Raw genomic sequence first — 21,315 nt, 5'->3', positions numbered from 1 at the left:
GTCAGGTGATTCCACCACTGACTGGCCCTGCCCCTTGCCCTCCCCTCCCAGTCACTCCAATGTTGCAGCCTTGTTGCTTCTTTTTCTTTTTGACAAATTTGGGCCAAGAACATTCTAGTTTCTGTGGTAGAAGGTTTGGCTTTCTAGAAAAATCCCTTGAAAACAACTTTAACTAGGTCAATCTCAACATTTTCATGTTAGCCTCTGACCTGAATCCAAGACTTTCTTCTGGAGCTCCTTGGTATCTTTTTTCCCCTCTTGCATTTTGAACTAAAGGACGAATTATTTCACCATAATAAAATTCCAGTCTTTGGGAATTTTTCTTTTTTTTAATTTTCAACTTCCCAATCTAGTTTTATTGGTCTCCTGTTCAAGGGCTAATCAAGTCCTACTTCGCTTCATCTACTAGAAAACATTAGCCGGTGCTACTACACCTACGGACACATTTTGTACCGACATGACAAATGTTTACTCAATGCTTCTGTCCATCTCAACATTTTATAGACCACTTTGGTTTTCAGGGTTGATGCAAAAGGCAACTTGAAGTCTGGCTCTTGATGATGTAAAGTTCAGCATCTGGATATTCAGTTCATCATCTGGAAACTCAACTAGGATCTAGAAAGAGAAAGAGAAGCTGGGTTGATCAGTTTTTCAGGGATAGCAAAGACCAAAGACAATCTAGTCCTTCTGATAACCAAAAAAAAAAAAAAAAAAGATAGGAGTGACTTCTGCAAATTGTTTATCCTTCCCCACCAACTTTGTAAGCTATTCCAAAGTTCAACCACTTTTTGAAGTGGATGTTCAGAGGACTTTAGCCTTTCTGTTTACTAAAGCCTTTATTTTTTAAAAAAATGTTGTCAAGTCAACTCTTGATGGACACATGGTCACATCTTAAGGATAGTGTAGAAGCGGTTTGAAGTTGTGTTCTTCCAGGGTGTTCTTTTACCTTTTTCATTCTGTCTTATAATGCTAGGACAGGGGTCGGCAACCTTAAACACTTAAAGAACCACAAAGGACCTAACCAGAAGCCCCCCGTTCAATTCTGGAGCCGACCGGAAGTCTGGTTCCCCCACCATAGAATCTCCTCTTAGCACAGCGTCCTTTTTCCTCTATCTGTTCTAACCGAAAGCCCTATCAATCATGGAGCCAGCCAGCGACAGGCAGCCACAGCAGAGGGATGAAAGAGCCACATACGGCTCCAGAGCCGCGGGTTGCTGACCCCTGTGCTAGGACATCCTTCTAATCTTCTGTCCAAATATAGGTTGCAATAGCAATAGCCCTTAGACTTATATACTGCTTCACAACCCACTCTAAGTGGTTTACAGAGTCAGCCTATTGCCCCCAACAATCCAGCTCCTCATTTTATCGACTTTGGAAGGATGGAAGACTGAGTCAATAACAATAGCACTTAGACTTATATACCGCTGGACAGTGCTTTACAGCCCTCTCTAAGAGGTTTACAGAGTCAGCCTATTGCCCCCAACAATCTGGGTCCTCATTTTACCCACCTTGGAAGGATGGAAGGCTGAGTCAATAGCAATAGCAATAGCAATAGCAATAGCACTGAGACTTATATACCGCTTCACAGTGCTTCATAGCCCTCTCTAAGTGGTTTACAGAGTCAGCCTCTTGCCCCCAACAATCTGGGTCCTCGTTTTACTGACCTCGGAAGGATGCAAGGCTGAGTCAACCTTGACTCAGGATTGAGGGAATCAAACTCCTGACAATGTGAGCAGAGTTAAGCCTACAATATTGCATTCTAATCACTGCACCACCACAGCTCTTTGATGTTTAAGATGTTACCCAATCGATCCAAAGTCAGCTATCTATTCATCGAAAGACATTTGATGCATGGAACGAAGAAGCAATTCTTATGTTCCCATCCCTGTATCTAATGGTGCCAGGATATTCCTATCTGCATTTAGCTTAAGGTTGATGTACTTAAATGTTGTGAGCATCCCTCTTTCATCTTACATGATTCTCTTCCACATTCTGCAGCCTTCTTGGCTTCGGTTTAATCTCCAAGGAAGACACTGAGGGACACGTAGCATGGACTTACCATGTTTCCCTGAAAATAAAACCCTGTCTTATATTTTTTGAACCCCGAAATAAGCACTTGGCCTTATTTTCTGGGAGGTCTTATTATTTTGGGGCGCGTGGAGCAAGACGGGGCTCCTCTTGCCATCTTACCTGATTTCCAGTTCTGTCTCCCTAACCCTAACCAGAAGAAATGGCAGGGACTGGCTGCGTATGCATTTATATATTTTCAGGGAGGGCTTGTTTTTGGTGGGGCTTATTTTAGTGCATGCACTCAAAAGTCCGATTGGCCTTATTATCCGGGAAGGTATTCTTTTCGGGAAAACACGATAGCATTCCATTCTTGCAAGGTGATACTTGAAATGTGAGCTAAATGAAAGAAGGTAAATCCAGGTTTATGGAGATTCTCAGTCATCTGGGTCAGGGTTGTCCCAAAGGTGTTTTTCGAAAAGGCATCTGGACTTTGTTTTGTCCTTGAAGATGTTTTGTTTGTCATCCAAGAAGCTTCTTCTGTACTGAAGTGAAAAAGCTTCAACTTGTAGAAGGTTCAATGAACTGAAGAAGCTTCTTGGATGAGAACCGAAACATTTTCTTCTTTTTTTAAAAAAATATTTTTTTATTTTAAACACAAATAATGCAAACATAGTACATATATCTCTAAATAAAAAAAGGGGTGGGGAAACAAATATTACAGTGCACCCCCACCCCTGGAGACCATTTTTTTCCCTTATATTTCTTCTTCTACAACAACTAAAGGATATACAATACATTCCAATTGTGCCCTTATCCCCTCCAAAACAACATATATTCTTGAGTAGGTTTATTCCCTTTGCTTTCCACCAACACTGATTTTATAAAATCCCCCCATATTTCATTATAATTGTATCATTTGTTGCCATACTCCAAATTTCATTATACCACTCATTTCTTTGAATATCCCAATTTTGTCCCCAATATTTAGCCATCACTAATCTATCTGCCATTATCAAATTTACAATCAATTCCTTTTTTGTTTCATTTATATCCCATTTTTCCACCAACAACAGTAATGCAATTCTCAGTGACATGTCTAAATTTACATTCAAAAGTGCTCTAATTTCTCTAAACACCATGTCCCATATTTTTTGTGCACTATCACAATCCCACCACATATGTTTATATGTTCCAAGTTCTAGAAGTGAAACATTTTCAAGGAGAAAGAAAGTCCAGTTGCTTTTTGGAAAGCACCTCTGGGTAAACCAGTGCAACAGTACTACAAAACCTGTATTTCAAGTCCCTCCTACATGGCCTCTCAACACAGTGGTGGAATCCTTCCAGAGGGCTTGTTCAATAACAAGGCTTCTAAAAGGAGAAGAGTCCTGCCTTCAAAACAACTAGAAAACTTCTGAGAACTCAAACACCCCATTTCTCTACTCATTGATTGGGTGGTGACATTCAACAGGCTCGGCTCCTCTTCTTACCTCCAAAGAGATCTACCAATGGCGTCCCAGGAGCAAGTGGCTTGGTCCATGCAGTTTCACTAACATCGTTGAGCAGTGACTTGACTTCGGAGTCCAAATGATCAACTGTTTTTTCCAGGTGCTGATGGAAGGAGAGAAGAAATTGGGGGGGGGGTCTTATTGGTCTTGTTAATGCAAGCTTAACACCCCGTAACTCATCCACCCAACACACTAAGGTTAGGGGTAACTTTTGTGGCTTAAAGTGTTGTGGAAACCCAACCTTTTCGGTTAGCCTCTAATTCAATTTCTTGGGCAAACTGTGTTGGTTAATTCATGAACCAGGTTAAGAAAGTTATATAAATAGAGCCAAAAAAAACCCTGTTAATTGCAAATAATAGGAACATGAGAAAGAAAGAATGCTGAAATTTTTTGATAGAGGTTGCTTTTGTCAACAGATCACTGATGTTGGGAGCAAGTCTTGCTCAAGACCACACAATCTCCAAGCTGTGGTCTGTAGCAAATGCCTCTTTTTCTATTCAAGCAATTTATCAAGGGGAATAGTCAGAGATGCCAGAATAAGAATTGCTCTTGTGCAAGACTCTACTTGAGGTTTGTACAAGAAGGTCTTAAATCCAGGACTAATGCATCCATTGCAACACTGGATGATGTGTGCCTTGGAATCAATGTACTGTGGCTTAATTCTGAATGGAAAGGGAACATTAGCTCATTAGTGGATTTCCATCAAAGTGTAAATCACATGATGTGACCTTGCTCAACTTCTTTCACAATTGCTCAGGGTCAACTAGGAGTCACCATCTGAGGTGGACAACACGTGCAGTTTGTTTCTAATACTTTTGACCACTGATCGTATAATTCATTTTTGTCTATTTCATCAGCAGGTCTCCAGTCTTTAAGATAAAGGTGATATTTCTAAATTTGCTACTCCTTCCTTCCTTCCTTCCTTCCTTCCTTCCTTCCTTCCTTCCTTCCTTCCTTCCTTCCTTCCCTCTCCTCCTTCCTTCCTTCCTTCCTCTCTCCCTCCACCCTCCTTCCCTCTCCATCTTTTTCCTTCTTTCCTTCCTCTCTCCCTCCTTCCTTCCCTCTATACTTTTTTCTACCTTTCTTCCTTCCCCCTCCCTCCCTCCCTCTCTCCTTCCCTCCCTCTCCATCTGTCTTTTCCTTCCTCTGTCCCACCCTCTCTCCTTCTCCATCTGTCCTTCCCTTCCTTCTTTCCTCTCCTTCCTTCCTTCCTTCCTTCCTTCTCTCCCTCCCTCCTTCCTCTCCTTCCTTCCTTCCTCTCCTTCCTTCCTTCCTCTCCCTCCTCCCTCCCTTCCTCCTTCCTTCCTTCCTTCCTTCCTTCCTTCCTTCCTTCCTTCCTTCCTTCCTTCCTTCCTTCCTTCCCAAAACCTTTTCAACAGATCACTTCCCTCTCTCTGGAAGTTGAAATCCACACAGTTTAAGGTTTCTGAGGTTGAGAAATACTGCTCTAGACCCTCTGGTTTTATTTTGTATTTCCTGCAACCCAATTCCAGAACTCTGAGCTTCAGTTTCCCCCTTGGAGTTAGGACCATCCTTTGCAGGGAAGTGGTGATAGGTATCCTGCATTTTGTTCCATCGCATCTTCTCTTGCACTTACCTCTTGGATAGTATCCAAGCGCTTGTGGATGGTGCTGGGGTTATCACACCAGTCATCTTGCTCTGAGGTTCCTTGATGGTCAGCAGCAGGATCAGCAGCGACTAGAAAAGGAAAAAAGCAAATGATCTAACAGCTTTAAAGCTCTAGGGCAGGGGTGTCAAACTCGATTTCATTGAGGGCTGCATCAGGGTTGTGTTTGACCTCGGGGGATGGGGTGGAGTGAGTGTGGCCAGCTCAACATCACTCCTGTCGGGGGGGGCACCTGTGGTGGCCTGAGCGCTCTGTCACAGAAAACGGGCTCCTGGCGGCCTCCTGTAACCCTCTGTCAGAGAAAACGGAGCTTGTGGCCCTCCCGCGCTCTGTTTTCACTGGCAGATGCACCATGGGCCAGTCCTTCGTTATTTCCAGGGTGGGCCTGCAGGCCAGATCTAAGCACCCCGTGGGCCAAGTCTGGCTCCCGGGCCTTGAGTTTGATATCCCTGCTCTAGGGGAACCTTTTCACAGTTGGGTTCATCCATAGTTCCCCCTTCCTGTCCTTGTTGTTGTTTTTGCTTGGTTGTTTTGGTTTTTCTGGTGCTCTCAAGTCAGTGTTGACTCAGGGTCACTGCCTGGATAAGTCCCTGTGGTTTTCTTGGCAATATTTCAGAAGCTGTGTGACATTGATTTCTTCTTCCTAGGATTGAGAGAGATTCCTCCATTGGCTCATAGTCCTGCAGTTTCTAGCCTGATTCCTTTAACTACTACATCAAACTCACTCTCTTGTTTTTATTATTTTGAGATTAACCAGTCAGATCCAGATTAGGATCACAGTTTCTAAGCAGAAGTTTAAATCTCCCTCCCCAACTATTTCTCTGGAGACTAAAAAGATCTCTGAAGACTAAAGAACGGTCGCAGGATTTGGGTTTGGCCAGTCAAGAGAAAAGAAGGACTAGGGGAGACATAATAAGAGCCGAGGTGGCGCAGTGGTTAGAGTGCAGTACTGCAGGCTACTTCAGCTGACTACTAGCTGCAGTTCAGCAGTTCAGATCTCACTGGCTCAAGGTTGACTCAGCCTTCCATCCTTCCAAAGTGGGTAAAATGAGGACCCAGATTGTTGGGGGCAATATGCTGACTCTGTAATCCATTTAGAGAGGGCTGTAATAGCACTATGAAGCAGTATATAAGTCTAAGTGCTATTACTGTACAGATTGAGTATTCTTTAAAAGACTGGGCTTTGAGTATTTTTTAAAAGACTGGGTTTCTTTTTAAAAAGTTATAGCTCATTGGAAAAGATATGATGTTGGGAAAGATAGAAGGCAAAAAGAAAAGGGGATAACAGAGGATGAGATGGTTAGATAATGTCATTGATGTGGTGGCCATGAGTTTGGGCAAACTCCGGGAGATAGTGGAAGACAGATGAATCTGGCATTGCTATGGTCCATGGGGTCGTGAAGAATCAGACACGACTTAGCAACTGAATATCAAAAATAGCTATATCATTCTGAATTTTGTCGCAGAAGATTACACAGGCACTTCTGAGAGGTCACCAGGAGACAGCATAACTTTGGGAGATCGTGATTTGCTTTAAATACAAATCAATCTAATTTCAGGCTTCAGCATCTATAAAGGAAGGTGGTCGAAATCCATGCTTTGAACCCTGGAAAGGTGCTCCAGTCCTGGTCAGCAGCTCCAGATTAGATGAGAATTGAGTAGCTCCATCAGTCTTCCTGAACCTGATGTCTTCTGATGTGTTAACTACAGTACATTTGCCAAGGTCCCTCTCCAATGATGATAAAGCCATATCCACTAATGATGAAGCCCCAACTCATTTAGAATTAGAATCAGAGTTGGAAGGGACCTTGGAGGTCTTCTAGTCCAACCCCCTTTTCAGACAAGAAACTCTATATCATTTCAGACAAATGGTTGTCCAATCTCTTCTTCAAAACATCCAGTGTTGAAACATTCACAACTTCTGGAGGCAAGTTGTTCCATTGATTAATTGTCCTCACTGTTAGGAAGTTTCTCCTTAATTCCAGGTTGCTTCTCTCCTTGATTAATTTCCATCCATTACCTCTTGTCCTGCCCTCAGGTGCTTTGGAGAATAGTCTGACTCCCTCTTCTTTGTGGAAACCCTAAGATATTGGAACACTGCTATCATGTCACTCCTAGTCCTTCTTTTCATTCAACTAGACATTCCCAATTCCAGCAACCGTTCTTCATATGTTTAGCCTCCAGTCCCCTAACTGCCTTTGCTGTTCTTCTCTGCACTCTTTCTAGAGTCTCCACATCTTTTTTACATAGTGGCGACCAAAACTGGATGTCATATTCCAAGTGTGGCTTAAGTTAATGAACCCTAGCTTGGAAACGTCCTAGATTCCATCAGTCCTTTTTTAAAGTTGAAAATACTACTTCCTTTGTTTTCTTCTGAACGGGTCCTTTCTCTCCTTTTTTTTTTTTTTTTCAAAGTTTTGCCTCTTAAAGGCAGAATAAATTCCCCACCAAGGATGAATAATGAGCTGCGATTAAAAAGCAAGGAAAGCACTCTCTTCTAATTCCTTGGATGTCTATCAAAGCCCTAAATCTGGTTTATCGTTGAGTCCCCACCCACTTAAGAATGAGAAGGACAGACCAAAACTATGTCCGTTTTGCTGTTTTCAACATCAGGGAATTGGATTCAAAGGGGGTTGAAAACTATTCTCCACACACCCAAGGCATGAAATGAAAGAGAAGAGACTTTCAACAAAGTCTTTCCTGAAAATGAAAGAAACCACTTTATGAAGGATTCCCCCCTCCTCCGTGATATTGTTATAAAATAAAAGCAAGTTCGATGATTGTACAAAGCATAGACCGCCAAACTTATAACTTGGCACTGGGTTTATAGCTTCTCATATTCAGCCCTCAGGGTGACTACAGTCCATGGGCATGTCTACGTTGTTTTTTTTTTCTTGGCAACAACATCCGCTTGACTTGCCATGACTTTCTTCTGTGTTGTTCCTCCAGCTTCCCAGACTCAGGTTTTGAGACTGCCTGGTTAGACCTGGCTTAGCTTTTTTAGTTAAGAAAACTAAGATCATGGTTCCCAGCCCTCTCAATTCCTGGTAAATAGATGGGGAAGAAATGGAGGTAGTGACAGATTTTATTTTCCTGGACTCCAAGATCACCTCAGATGGGGACTACAGCCAAGAAATTAAAAGACGCTTGCTCCTGGGGAGGAAAGCTATGGCAAAGTTAGACAGCATACTAAAAAGCAGAGACATCACCCTGCCAACAAAAGTGCATACAGTCAAGGCTATGGTTTTCCCAGTTGCAATGTATGGTTGTGAAAGTTGGACCATAAGGAGCATCCTTATGAGGTTCTGAGCATTAAAGAATTGAGGCCCTTTGAACAAGGGACTCGCTGGAGAAGACTCCTGCGAGTCCCTTGGACTGAAAGGCAAGCAAACTGGTCAGTCCTAGAGGAGATCAACCCTGATTATTCTTTAGAAGGCCAGATCCTGAAGATAAAACTCAAATACTTTGGCCACCTAATGAGAAGGAAGAGCCTAATGCTGGGAACGATTGAGGGGAAAAGAAAAGAAGAGAATGAGGTGGCTGGATGGAGTCACTGAAGCAGTCGGTGTGAGCTTAAATGGATTCCAGAGGATAGTAGAGGACAGGAAAGCCTAGAGGAAAGTTATCCGTGGGGTCGCGATGGGTCAGACACAACTTCGCAACTAACAACAACAACAAGCTTTTTTTAGAAGCTACCAAACTGATTAGATTTGATCATCTCCTCTGGTACAAGTCCAACATCAAGTTGGGTTGCAGAGGCTAGTTTTCCAACTGTGAAACAAGACCTAATTGCAAAGAGATGCTCTATTCAGATGCCGATGTGCTCTAAGATAGGTCAGCCTAGGCTGAAAGAGGAAGACAAATTCTTTGGCAGTAGAAATGGATGGAGGAAAAGGTAAATTGCATTTTGCTTTCCTTGGTTTCCGGAATTAACCTTCAAACTACGTAATAATTAACCTGAGTTATGGCCAACAAGAGAAAACTTTCCTGCTAGGGGAATACAAAAGAAGAGAGAATTCAGTACAAGCGAAATAATTTTTTCCACATGAGATCCCAACATCTGCTTGGAATTTCATGGGCCACTGAGAAAACACCGAGCCAATTTCAATCCTTACTCGGCACACCCTCCTAACTTCACCGTGATTTCTTATTATTTTTAAAATGCCTCTCGGTTCTGCTGAGAAAACAGAGTCTGAAAATTCAAAATCTGGGCATTTCACTCATCCAACACAGGAGGTAAAAGGGAAATGTATTTCTAGGGGATAAGCAGTCTTCTAATATTTCAGGTGTTGCCACAAAAAAGAGGGTGTTAACCCTTTTCTCCAATGCACCAGAACGCAGGGCAAGAAACAATGGATGGAAACTAATCAAGGAGAGAAGCAACCTGGAATTGAGAAGAAACTTCCTAACAGTGAGGACAATCAACCAGTGCTTGTCTTCAGATATTGTGGGTGCTTCATCACTGGAGGCTTTTAAGAAGAGACTGGACAGACATCTGTCTGAAATGGTATAGGATCTTCAGCTCAAGCAGGAAGTTGGACTAAAAGATTTCCAAGATCACTTCCCACTCTGTTACTATTACATCTGCCTGCACTTGTGCAATGAAATAATAAACTCATAAATGCAATGAAATGAAGAAACTTTCCATTGTGAAACCTACCAATGATTGTAACATCATTGGCTTGAGCCAAAGGTCTTTTTCAAGAGGCAAGTGGACTTCCTTGTTACTCTTTGAAGATGTTTCACTTCTCATCCAAGATGTTAGATGAGAAGCAAAATGTCTTCCGAGAATAGCAAAGCCCAGTTGCCTCTTGAAAAAGCACCTTTGGGACAACCACGACCTGGATGACTGAGAATCTCCATAGATATTATTGGCTTGATTTACCATATAACTAAGAGGACACATTGACATTGGATGTGTGGAGGACATCATCAATTAAATGATAATTAAGGCATCCTAACAAGCCCACCATGGATGCCCATGATGAACGCTTCAGCCCTGCCTCTCTTCCTCTCACAAACAAACCAGGATCAGTCCTCCAAAACTAATAATTAGAAGAAAGAACCCAGCAGCCATTCCTGACTTCATAAGCAATTGTGACTACTGCTGGGGTCAGCCCTTCACAAGGAAGACCAGGCTAGGAAGCTACAATTATGAACGCTGATGCTATTTGTTGTCTGTGGAGATTCTCAGTCATCCAGGTCGTAGTTGTCTCAAAGATGCTTTTTCAAAAGGCAATCAGGATGTTTTTTTCCTTGAAGAAGAAGAAGAAGAAGGTTCGCTTCTCATCCAAGAAGCTTCATCGGTTCGATGAAATCTTCCTCAAGGAGAAAACAGATTTTGAAAAAGCACCTTTGAGATAATGCTACTTTTTAAAAAGTTTTTATTTTCTTAAAAATATAAACATTCCCTCTTCCCTTAAACAGTGTTGTCTGGGTACAAACATCTCTGTGCAATAACCATCCAAATTTACAACAACATTCATTACATTGATATTAATTCTCTGATCTTACAATTGTAGTATATTGAACAATTGAGCATAGTAAACTTATTCATTTTTCCCTCTTAACATATCTTCTAATAAGAATATAATAATAATGTTAAGCATAATAATCCTAATCGTCATAATAATAACAAATTATCATATTGTTTACATCTCTAGTTTAACATATTTTCTACTCTTCTTAAAACACCTTTTATTTCCAACTTCCATTTTTATTCTCTAACCATTGATACAATAATTCCCATATCATATAATATTCAGTTTGTTCTTTCTCCTTAATTGCAAGCGTTAATCTGTTCATTTCTGCACATTCCTAATCATATTCTCATCAGTAGGGATCTCTTCCAATTTTGTGCAAATACAATTCTAGCTGCGGTTAATACCTGGATAATGAAATATGTGTTCTCTTTACTATAAATTTCAGGTAAAATCCAAAACAAAAATATTTCTGGTTTTAAATCAATGGGCTGCTTTATCATCTTTTCCAGCCATGTATGTATTTTTGTGGGGATGCGGTGGCTCAGTGGCTAAGACGCTGAGCTTGTCGATCAAAAGGTCAGCAGTTCAGCGGTTCGAATCCCTAGTGCCTCATTAATGGGGTGAACTCCCGTTACTTGTCCCAACTTCTGCCAACCTAGCAGTTCGAAAGCACGTAAAAAATGCAAGTAGAAAAATAGGGACCAACTTTGGTGGGAAGGTAATAGCATTCCATGCGCCTTTGGCATTTAGTCATGCCAGCCACATGATCACAGAGACGTCTTCAGACAGCACTGGCTCTTCAGCATTGAAACGGAGTTGAGCACTGCCCCCTAAAGTCAGGAACGACTAGCACATATCTGCGAGGGGAACCTTTACCTTTATGTATTTTTGTCCAGTATGTTTTTTGCTTCTACACATGTCCACCACATATGATAATGCTATTTTTGTTTAATGTTTCTAGTAACAGAATCTTTCAAGTCTAAATGTCGTTGCCCCTCCCTCTCTTTATTTATTTATTTATTTATTTTTATTTTTATTCATTTCTATATGCTGCCCTTCTCTGGAGACTCAGAGCGGCTTACAATGCGTTAAGCAATAGCCATCATACTTTTGTATATTATCTTCTGAGAACCAGGGAGGGTCTTTTGGATTAGGTCAAGGACAAAGCAAGCTAGTTTTTCAAAGTTACAGGATGAAGTGCAGGCTTTGCTCCAGAGTGAATAAAACAATATTTTTGGTGGAGAACAGCCAAGAATGAGAAATGGATGTTTGTCCAAAACTGTGACTGCGGATGAGACAATTGGACTGCTGAGATCACTGTCTCCTACAGAGAAGATTTCTTGAGAAGACAGCCTAATTCTCTTCCAGGCAAGGTAATTGCTTTCTTGAAATGTTCAGGACGATTTAGAGGCTGGAATTCCCTGTCAAGGGAACTGTGGCATTTCCTAGCAATCTCATGGGGCTTCTTGAGTGACAACATGAATAATGACGCAGAGTTGAGAGGGTTTCTCAAAACGTGGCCACGTTAAGATGAGCGGACTTCAACTCCCAGAATTCCCCAACTAGAAACCCCTCACTTCCTGACCCGATAATTTTTTCTAAACGAAACTGTTTTAAAACAAATACATAGAAAGCAAGGAGAGAAGCAGCCTGGAACTAAGGAGAACTTTCCTGACAGTGATAACAATTAATCAGTGGAACTGTTTGCCTCCCAGAAGTTGTGAGTGCTCCATCACTTTCAGGAAGAGATTGGTCCAAAATGGAAAGGTTCTCCCCAGGGGTGGGCTGCTGGGGGTTCGCAGGGGTTCGGGAGAAGCTCTAACTAAGATTCTGTATAGTTTGGAAAACCCCCAAATCCAACTCCTGGATGGCCTTTCCCACCCCGCCTCTCCCCTCCCAGGAGGCCCATTTTGGATGCAGACAAGTGCATGGCGAGCGCAGAGGGTCGGGGAGGGTGAAAAACAGGCCTACTGGAAATTCAGGAAAACTGGGTCTCCAGAGGGTCTCTGGAGCCTGGGGAGGCCATTTTTGTCCTCCCGCAGACTCGAGGAAAGCCCCCAGAGCCTGGGGAGGGCAAAAATGCCCCTGCTGCTATGGTGCAGGAGGCCAACTAGGCCATGCCCACCATGGCCACGTCCATCCAGCAACCGGGCAGAGAACTCCTTGCTAAAATTTTTGAAACCCACCACTGGTTCTCCTGCTTGAAAAGGGGGTTGGACTACAAGACTTCCAAGACTCCTTTTCAACCCTGTTATTCTGTTCTGTCCCATTCTGGCATAGGACAGAAGACGCCAGCCACTATTAATGTATTATTTTACAGAAAAGTTTGGTGTTTGGGATAAAAAACCATCCTGGCAAATGAGGTAATTTTTTTGGCTAAAGGATGTTTTGTTTTGTTTTTTTAAAAATCCAGGTCACCTATGCAAATGGGGTCGGGTGTAATTTATTCTTTTGTCAATTTAGAATGGGTTCTGTTCAGGGGTGGGCTTCAAAATTTTTAGCAAAGGGTTCTCTGCCTGGTTGCTGGGTGGGTGTGGCCATGATGGGTGTAGCCTAGTCAGCCTCCTGCACCATGGTGGGGGGGCGTTTTTGCCCTCCCCGGGCTCTGGAGGCTTTTCTCGAGCCTCCGGGAGGGCAAAAACAGCCTCCCCAGGCTCCGGAGGCCATCTGGAGGCTGGAAATGGGCCTGTTTCTGGCCTTCCCAAACTTCCAGTAGGCCTGTTTTTCACCGTCCCCTGCACTTACCTGCATCCAAAACGGGCCACGTGGGGACTCCTGGGAGGGGCGGGGTGGGGTGGGCGAGGCCAGCCAGGAGTGGGATTTGGGGGTTCTCCGAACTGCACAGAATCTTAGCTAGAGGTTCTCCCGAACCCCTGCAAACCCCCAGCAGCCCACCCCTGGTTCTGTTTTGTTCTGTTCTGTTTTGTTGGGGAAAAAAGACACAGAACCATGAGGACTCAGCGATGAACATCTGGACTTGTCGGCACGAGGACAAACTTTGTCAAAAGCATTCCTGTGTCCCCAATTTGGAACAGGATGGAGTTCCTCTGCAAACAGCTCAAACGTCTATTGTTACCATAAAATGGTCTGATTCATTCCATTCTGGCTTGTTTACTGGCGAAGGTCTCCTCCTTCCAACAGATGACATCAGTCGGGTAAAAATGATCTTGGCTTAAACAAGTGTCTGCTGTGGTTATGCTTGCTTGTGTGCCCAGAAAGCAAATAAATCTTTTTTCAGACACTCACATATTTTTAAGAGCATGGAATTCATGGGTCTTATTGGGATTATTATAACACTTTGCTCTTAATATATTGTGGGGTTATATTTACTCTAAAAAGGGATGCGGTGGCTCAGTGGCTAAGACGCTGAGCTTGTCAATCGAAAGGTCGGCAGTTCAGCGGTTCGAATCTCTAAGTGCTGCGTAATGGAGTGTGCTCCCGTTACTTGTCCCAGCTTCTGCCAACCTAGCAGTTCGAAAGCACGTAAAAAATGCAAGTAGAAAAATAGGGACCACCTTTGGTGGGAAGGTAACAGCATTCCGTGCGCCTTTGGCATTTAGTCATGCCGGCCACATGACGATGGAGACGTCTTCGGACAGCGCTGGCACTTCGGCTTTGAAACGGAGATGAGCACTGTCCCCTAGAGTTGGGAACGACTAGCACATATGTGCAAGAATAACCTTTACCTTTACCTTATATTTTACTCTAATCTTCTAACAATTCTGTGAAAACTGGAGTCTCTTAATAAAATCTGCTTATAACTTTCCCTCAGAATCCATTTTTTAAAAAGTTTGCAGCTCCCTAAATACTACATATAAATATTTTTTAAAGTAATTAAATATTTAAACCTAGTCTAGTAAAGGCCACAGTGCAGTGGAAACAGGTTCCCAATGTTAACTCCTCATTTAATTTGTGTTGGCTTGTTGAAAATATGTTCCCTGTCTGAGGACAGCAGAATAAATATTCCCACGTGGTTATTTTAAGATACATTTCTGATTGCTTCTCAGTCTAAGCCTAAAATAAAAACACTGCAAAGAATTTTGGGGTTATACCAAGATTAGAAACCTTTGAAAAGGTTCTGAAAAGAAAATGGATTTCTACTTCAGTTCTCAAACTTTACAATGCTATGATCTCCTAAAATGATTAAATGAATTTGTTATATGAATTTCTGATGAATAAATACATTTCAAGGGAGGGAGGGATGGACGGAGAAGGGAGAAAGGGAGGGAGGAAGGGAGAGAAGGAGAGAGGGAGAGAGAAAGGAGGCAGGGAAGGAGGGAGGAGAGAGAGAGGGAGGGAGAAGAAAGAAAGGAAGGAAGGGAGAGAGAAAGGAAGAGAGGGAGGGAGGGAAAGAGAAAGAAGGGAGGGAAGGAGGGTGGAGACAGGCAGGCAGGGAGGGAGGAAATTAAATGAAATAAGGAGAAGGGAGGGAGGAAGGGAGGGAGGAAGGGAGAGGAGAGAGGGAGAGAGAAAGGAGGGAGGAAAGGAGGGAGGGAGGAGGGAAAGAGGAAGGGAGAAGAAGGAAGGGAGAGAGAGAGAGAGAGGAAGAGAGGGAGGGAGGGAGGAGGAAAGGAAGGAAGGAGGAAAGGAAGGGTGGGAGGGAGGGAGGGAGGGAGGAAGGAAAGGAAGGAAGGAAGGAAGGAAGGAAGGAAGGAAGGGAGGGAGGGAGGGAGGGAGGAAGGAAGGAAGGAAGGAAGGAAGGAAGGAAGGAAGGAAGGAGGAAAGGAACATTTGCTTGCTTTTCAGCAACATTTCAGCGTTTGGCTTTGAAACTTGGATTGGGGCATACAATACCTATATCATTTTGATGACCTTTGGCCTTTGGGGTATAGATTTGAGCTTTGAGCTTTGTAAGGACAGGTGATCGATTTAGAACATCAAAAACTGATTTGGCAGAGACAAATGTTAAATTCAAAACTTCCTTGAGCACCATGAAAAAGCCGCAAAGGTTTTGATAGGATTCTTGTGTTTTTGACAAGCCAACTAAGCATTCTAGTTGATCTTGAGTGGTTGAGAAAATCAAGCAGGGTTGACCTGCGTTAGGATTTGGATGAGGGACCATCAGGAATCCCCAAAAACATATTTTAGAAGGAAACAATGCCAAACCACTTCCACATCAAGCAAGAAAACCACATAAATGGATCTGTGAAGAATCAGACATATGTCAGGGTTCCAAGTAACACCCCCAACCAAGTAAGACTCCAAGGCAAGCAATTCCTCAAAGATCCATTTTATTGGAGATGTCATATTGGCATATCTGGGAGAACACGAATCTGAAAGCTCCTCACCCAAATGAAAGTCCAAGTCCCTTCCCCTGCACCCACATGTCCATCACATGGTCCAATCAATCCACCTTCCCAACTGGAGATGCCTCCCAGTCACGCCACTCCAAGTGCAGGCTGAACGTCCTTGACTCCCAGAGAAAAGAATGTTGTTATGGCTAGATATCTCTACAACTCCATGCAACCCCCCCACCTCCCAGTTTCCCACAGCACTAAGTGTGGCAGCCCCGAAGATCCAAAAGAAAAGATGGCCTCCAGGGCTGACACTTGACTTAAATTGAGCATTGCACTTTATATCCTATAACTATCTGATAAAATGGTCTCGGGACTATTCAGAGATACTGCTATAGGTAGTGACCAGCCCATGTTTTTTAAAGAGTTAAAGGTAAAGGTAAAGGTTCCCCTGCACATTTGTGCTAGTCGTTCCTGACTCTAGGGGGCGGTGCTCATCTCCATTTTAAAACTGAAGAACCAACACTGTCCGAAGACATCTCCATGGTCATTTGGCCGGCATGACTAAATGCCAAAGGTGCACGGAACACTGTTACCTTCCCACCAAAGGTGGTCCCTATTTTTCTACTTGCATTTTTTACGTGCTTTCGAACTGCTAGGTTGGCAGAAGCTGGGACAAGTAATGGGAGGTGAACCCATTACGCGGCACTAGGGATTCAAACTGCTGAACTGCCGACCTTTTGATCGACAAGCTCAGCATCTTAGCCACTGAGCCACTGCATCCCTTTTTTAAGAGTTAGGACACAACATCTGCAGAATTTTCTATGCAAGATTAGAAATGTTCTCCTTGGGGAAGAAAACAGAGATATTGGAATGTCATTTGTGCATTTGTATCTGTGTATACACAATGAGTCATGTCAGCGAGAGTTTTATGATCCGTCGAAAATAACCCCCTGAAAGACGTAGAAACATTCCTTCGAGCTCTGTGTACACTGGATACAGCAACCTTTACTTCCAGGTAAATAATTACAGGCTTAAAACCTTCCTAAAATTTGGCTTTGATTATACAACAACTTTTCAAACTTATCTGACACAAATACCCTTCAAAAACCATCCCTGCCCATCGAGCAACCGATTCAGTATTTTGCAAACCATTTCCCATATCTGCTGTGCTATTTATTTCAGGAGACATCGTGCATGTGAGTTCATATTGATGCTTTAGCCAAGGAAAGGATTAGATTGTTGATTAGATTATTGTTTAATAGAACTGCAGAAAAAAACAATTGCTACCAACCTGCCTTCCATTGAGGACCTGTATACTGCACGAGTCCAAAAGAGGACTGTGAAAATATTTACAGACCCCTCATATCCTGGACATAAATTGTTTCAATTTCTACCCTCAAAACAATGGTATAGAGCACTGCACACCAGAACAACTAGACACAAGAACAGTTTTCCCCGAACGCCATTACTCTGCTAAACAACTAATTCCCACAACACTGTCAAACTATTTACTAAGTCTGCACTACTATTAATTTTCTCATCCTTCCTAGTACCTATCTCTTCCCACTTATGGCTAGATCCATGTTGCTTGTATCTTTACAAATTATATTGTTTTATTTGTTTCCTAGTACGATTTGATTGCTTATTTAGTAACCTATGACTATAACTAAGTGTTGTATCTCACGATTCTTGATGAATGTATATTATTTTTCTTTATGTACACTGAGAACATATGCACCAAAGATAAATTCCTTGTGTGTCCATTCACACTTGGCCAATAAAGAATTCTATTCTATTCTATTCTATTCTATTCTATTCTATTCTATTCTATTCTATTCTATTCTATTCTATTCTATTCTATTCTATTCTATTCTACTCCCCAAATAATTGGGCCACTGAGACTTTCCTACTCATAGAACTGCTTCAGAAAAACTTCCGCAGCCAAAGGTGTTTCCAGCAACAATATTTGCACCTAACAGGGGGATAATCCTCTAATCAAGCTTCTGTGTTGTTAATATTACTCTTAAGATTGAGTGAGGACATTGAGGACCTGTATACCACACGAGTCAAAGAGGGCTGTGAAAATATTTACAGACCCCTCGCATCCTGGACATAAACTGTTTCAACTCCTACCCTCAAAACGACGCTATAGAGCATTGCACACCAGAACAATTAGACACAAGAACAGTTTTTTCCCAAACGCCATCACTCTGCTAAACAAATAATTCTCTCAACACTGTCAAACTATTCCCTAAGTCTGCATTACTATTACTGTTAGTCTTCTCATCATTCCTATCACCCATCTCCTCCCACTTATGATTGTATGACTGTAACCTTGTTGCTAGTATCCTTAAGATTTACATTGAGTGTTTCCCTATGACTATCATTAAGTGTTGTACATTATGATTCTTGATCAATGTATCTTTTCTTTTATGTACACCGAGAGCGTATGCACCAAGACAAATTCCTTGTGTGTCCAATCACACTTGGCCAATAAAGAATTCTATTCTATTCTAATCTATTCTATTTTATTCTATTCTAAGATCTGGGAAAAGCTTTGAGTGCCTGCCAATCTTCCCTAAAATGTATTTGTTTTCCCCAGTAAAACATAGTCTCCCTTTAACTAAAGAACAGACTTGCATGCCTCCTCCTTGTCAGGAAATTCATCCACTTTAAAAGTATCCTCCACTCCCCATTCAAACAAACATCTTTTACCCTCTAAATCATTTCACCTTTGGAAATGAACGCCGAGGAAGCGTTGCAAGCTTTTAAAACACTTACCCGGGTCTCGGTGGTTCGATATTAAAAGCAAAAGAAGAAAGACAGTGTAATGCATGGTTTCGCAGCCTCTGTCCCTCTCTCCTGCTTTTAGCAGAGGACGAGAAATAAATAGCTTTTCTTCCCAGGATCAACTTTTGGCAGAATAGCTGGGATTGGTAAGAAAGAGTCTGAGCTCAGCCAAATTTCTTACGTCGCCCTCTTGCCTTCCTCCCCTCCCTTCTCCTCCCCACCTTCAAACAACATAGAGTCTAGTTATCCATCAGGCTCCTTCTGAGCCAGGTCTGCCACCATGAGAAAGAATATTAATTTATTAATTTATGCTTGCTTGTGAATGGAGGGCGCTGGGAACCTTCTGCTGGTCGCATGGATGAGAGTGAAGCAGCTACTTTAGTGGTCTACATGTGGAATTTTTAGCATGCAGAGGAAGAAGCAGAGACTCTAGAAAGAGTGCAGAGAAAAGCAACCAAGATGATTAGGGGACTGGAGGCTAAAACATATGAAGAACGATTACAGGAACTGGGCATGGCTGGTCTAGTGAAGAGAAGGACCAGGAGAGATATGAGAGCAGTCTTCCAATATTTGAGGGGCTGCCACAGAGAGGAGGGGGTCAAGCTATTTTCTAAAGCACCTGTAGGCCAGACAAGGAATAATGGATGGAAACTGACCAAGGAGGGATTCAACCTGGAAATAAGGAGGAATTTTCTGACAGTGAGAACAATCAACTCATGGAACAGAAGTTGCCTTCAGAAGTTGTGGGAGCTTCATCACTAGAGACTTTCAAGAAGAGATTGGACTGCCATTCGTCAGAAATGGCATAGGGTCTCCTGCTTGGGTGGGGGGTTGGACTACATGACCTACAAGGTCCCTTCCAGCTCTGTTAATCTGTTAAAACATTAACGGGAATTCAGCTCAACTTGAAGGGCAACCTTCTGTTTCTACAGCATGGATTTATTTACTCCATTTATTTATTCCATTCCGTGCCTCCATTTTTAGCCGGGTAACAGAATGGCTAAATCAATCCATAAACCGCTATACAGCACAATGAAGCGGCATGTCAGTCAAAGCGCTACTACTCTTTTAGTAGTCAAAAAACTAGATACAGGGAGTCCTCATCTTCCAGCCATCCTCACTTAGTGACCATCCGAAGTTACAACTGCACTGATAAAAGTGACTTATGACTGTTGCTCGCACTTGTGACTGTTTCAGCATCCCCAAGGTCACACGATCAAAATTCAGAGGCTTGGCAACAGGCATGTACTTGTGACAGTTGCAGTGTCCCCGGGGTCACATGATCTGACAAGCCCAGTCAACGGGGAAGGCAGATTCACTTAACAACCTAACTTAACTGCTGCAGCGGTTCATGGACTTTTCATGGGCCGGACTTTTTGTTGAGCCCTTAAAACCTATTTTTTTCAGTTAGCCGGGCTGTCCTGATTTTATGGTGGGTTTTTAAAATTTGATATTGGTTTTGAATTGAAATGTTTTAAATTATGGGCCAAACTTTATTTAATTATTTTAAATCTATTTTAACTTTTGTGTACAAATGTTTTACTTTGGCTGTTTACCGCCCTGAGTCCGAAAGGAGAAGGGCAGTATAGAAATCTGAAAAATAAATAAATAAATGGAACAACTGGTGCAAGAAAGGTCGTAAAATGGAGGAAACTCATTGGGCCACTGTCTTGCTTAGCAACGGAGATTTTGGGCTCAGTTGGAGTCATAATTCAAGAACTGTATCTCCTCATTCTCAACTTGGCTTGAAATGTCTGCCCTTGTATGTTGTCCTTCCTTGCGCTGGATACTCACAGAGTTGGTTTTCTGCCATCAAATCTACAGAAAAAAGAAGAGATGCTAAGTTTGGATTCCTACAGACTGAGACTGGCTGGTTTCCCATTGGCTGGAACTGAGCCTGCTTCCTGCTGCCCAAGTTCTTCCCTTTCCTCTACAAGAATGCAGGTTGCCATGACAACTTTCCTTGGTAACAGCAACCATCAGGGAAATTTCCCAACAGTGAGAACAATTAATCACTGGAACTGCTTGCCTCCAGAGGTTTTAGGTGCTCCATCACTGGAGATTTTTTTAAAGAAGAGACTGGGCAGCCATTTGTTAGAAATGTTGTAGGGTTTCCTGCTTGAGCAGGGGGCTGGACTAGAAGACCTCCAAGGTCCCTTCCAACTCTGTTATGGTGGTAAGTGCTTGAGTAAGACAAGTTGATGTTGTCCTTACCGTAAAGTTATCTTTTTCCATCATTGTCCAAGGAGAAACCTTGAAGTGTGTAAGATCTGCCAAACTTTGTCACACATCACATTGCAGGGAAATCAAATGACTAGGAACTAAAACAATAAAGGCAGAAGGAGAATAGAATAGAATAGAATAGAATAGAATAGAATAGAATAGAATAGAATAGAATAGAATAGAATAGAATGGAATGGAATGGAATGGAATGGAATGGAATGGAATGGAGTGGAGTGGAGTGGAGTGGAGTGGAGTGGAGTGGAATGGAATGGAATGGAATGGAATGGAATGGAATGGAATGGAATGGAATGGAATTCAATGAAATTCAATGGAATTCAATGGAATTCAATGGAATGGAATTCAATGGAATGTATTTAGAATAGAATGGAATGGAATGGAATGGAATGTATTTAGAATGGAATAGAGTGGAGTTGAATGTA

The 21,315-nt window shown here is 42.4% G+C and overlaps 1 protein-coding gene across 1 annotated transcript; it reads right to left on the bottom strand.

Moving 5' to 3' along the window:
* Positions 1-349: 349 nt before the first annotated feature.
* On the bottom strand, positions 350-18,739 carry PLAC9 (placenta associated 9). Its single transcript, XM_070946063.1, has 4 exons — positions 18,644-18,739; positions 5,113-5,213; positions 3,498-3,618; positions 350-615 (listed from the first exon to the last, which is right to left on the bottom strand). Exons 1-4 carry the CDS (start codon positions 18,696-18,698, stop codon positions 605-607), a joined length of 288 nt encoding a protein of 95 aa, XP_070802164.1. The 5' UTR covers positions 18,699-18,739; the 3' UTR covers positions 350-604.
* Positions 18,740-21,315: the final 2,576 nt, after the last annotated feature.

Source organism: Pituophis catenifer, unplaced genomic scaffold (assembly GCF_029215685.1).
Source record: "Pituophis catenifer annectens isolate HBS135680 unplaced genomic scaffold, rPitCat1.0.hap2 SCAF_6, whole genome shotgun sequence".
Lineage (NCBI taxonomy): Eukaryota > Metazoa > Chordata > Lepidosauria > Squamata > Colubridae > Pituophis > Pituophis catenifer.
Note: the sequence above shows the minus strand (reverse complement) of the source record. Positions and strands in the feature narration are given on the sequence as shown.

What these genes read in the sequence shown, in the direction of transcription:
- PLAC9 (XM_070946063.1), bottom strand. Translation starts at nt 18,698, where the DNA reads ATGCATTACACTGTCTTTCTTCTTTTGCTTTTAATATCGAACCACCGA. An exon ending in ATCGAACCACCGAGACCCGG is followed by an intron (nt 5,214 to 18,643) that starts GTAAGTGTTTTA and finishes TTCCTTTTCTAG; the next exon opens with TCGCTGCTGATCCTGCTGCT. An exon ending in GCTTGGATACTATCCAAGAG is followed by an intron (nt 3,619 to 5,112) that starts GTAAGTGCAAGA and finishes TCCTTCCATCAG; the next exon opens with CACCTGGAAAAAACAGTTGA.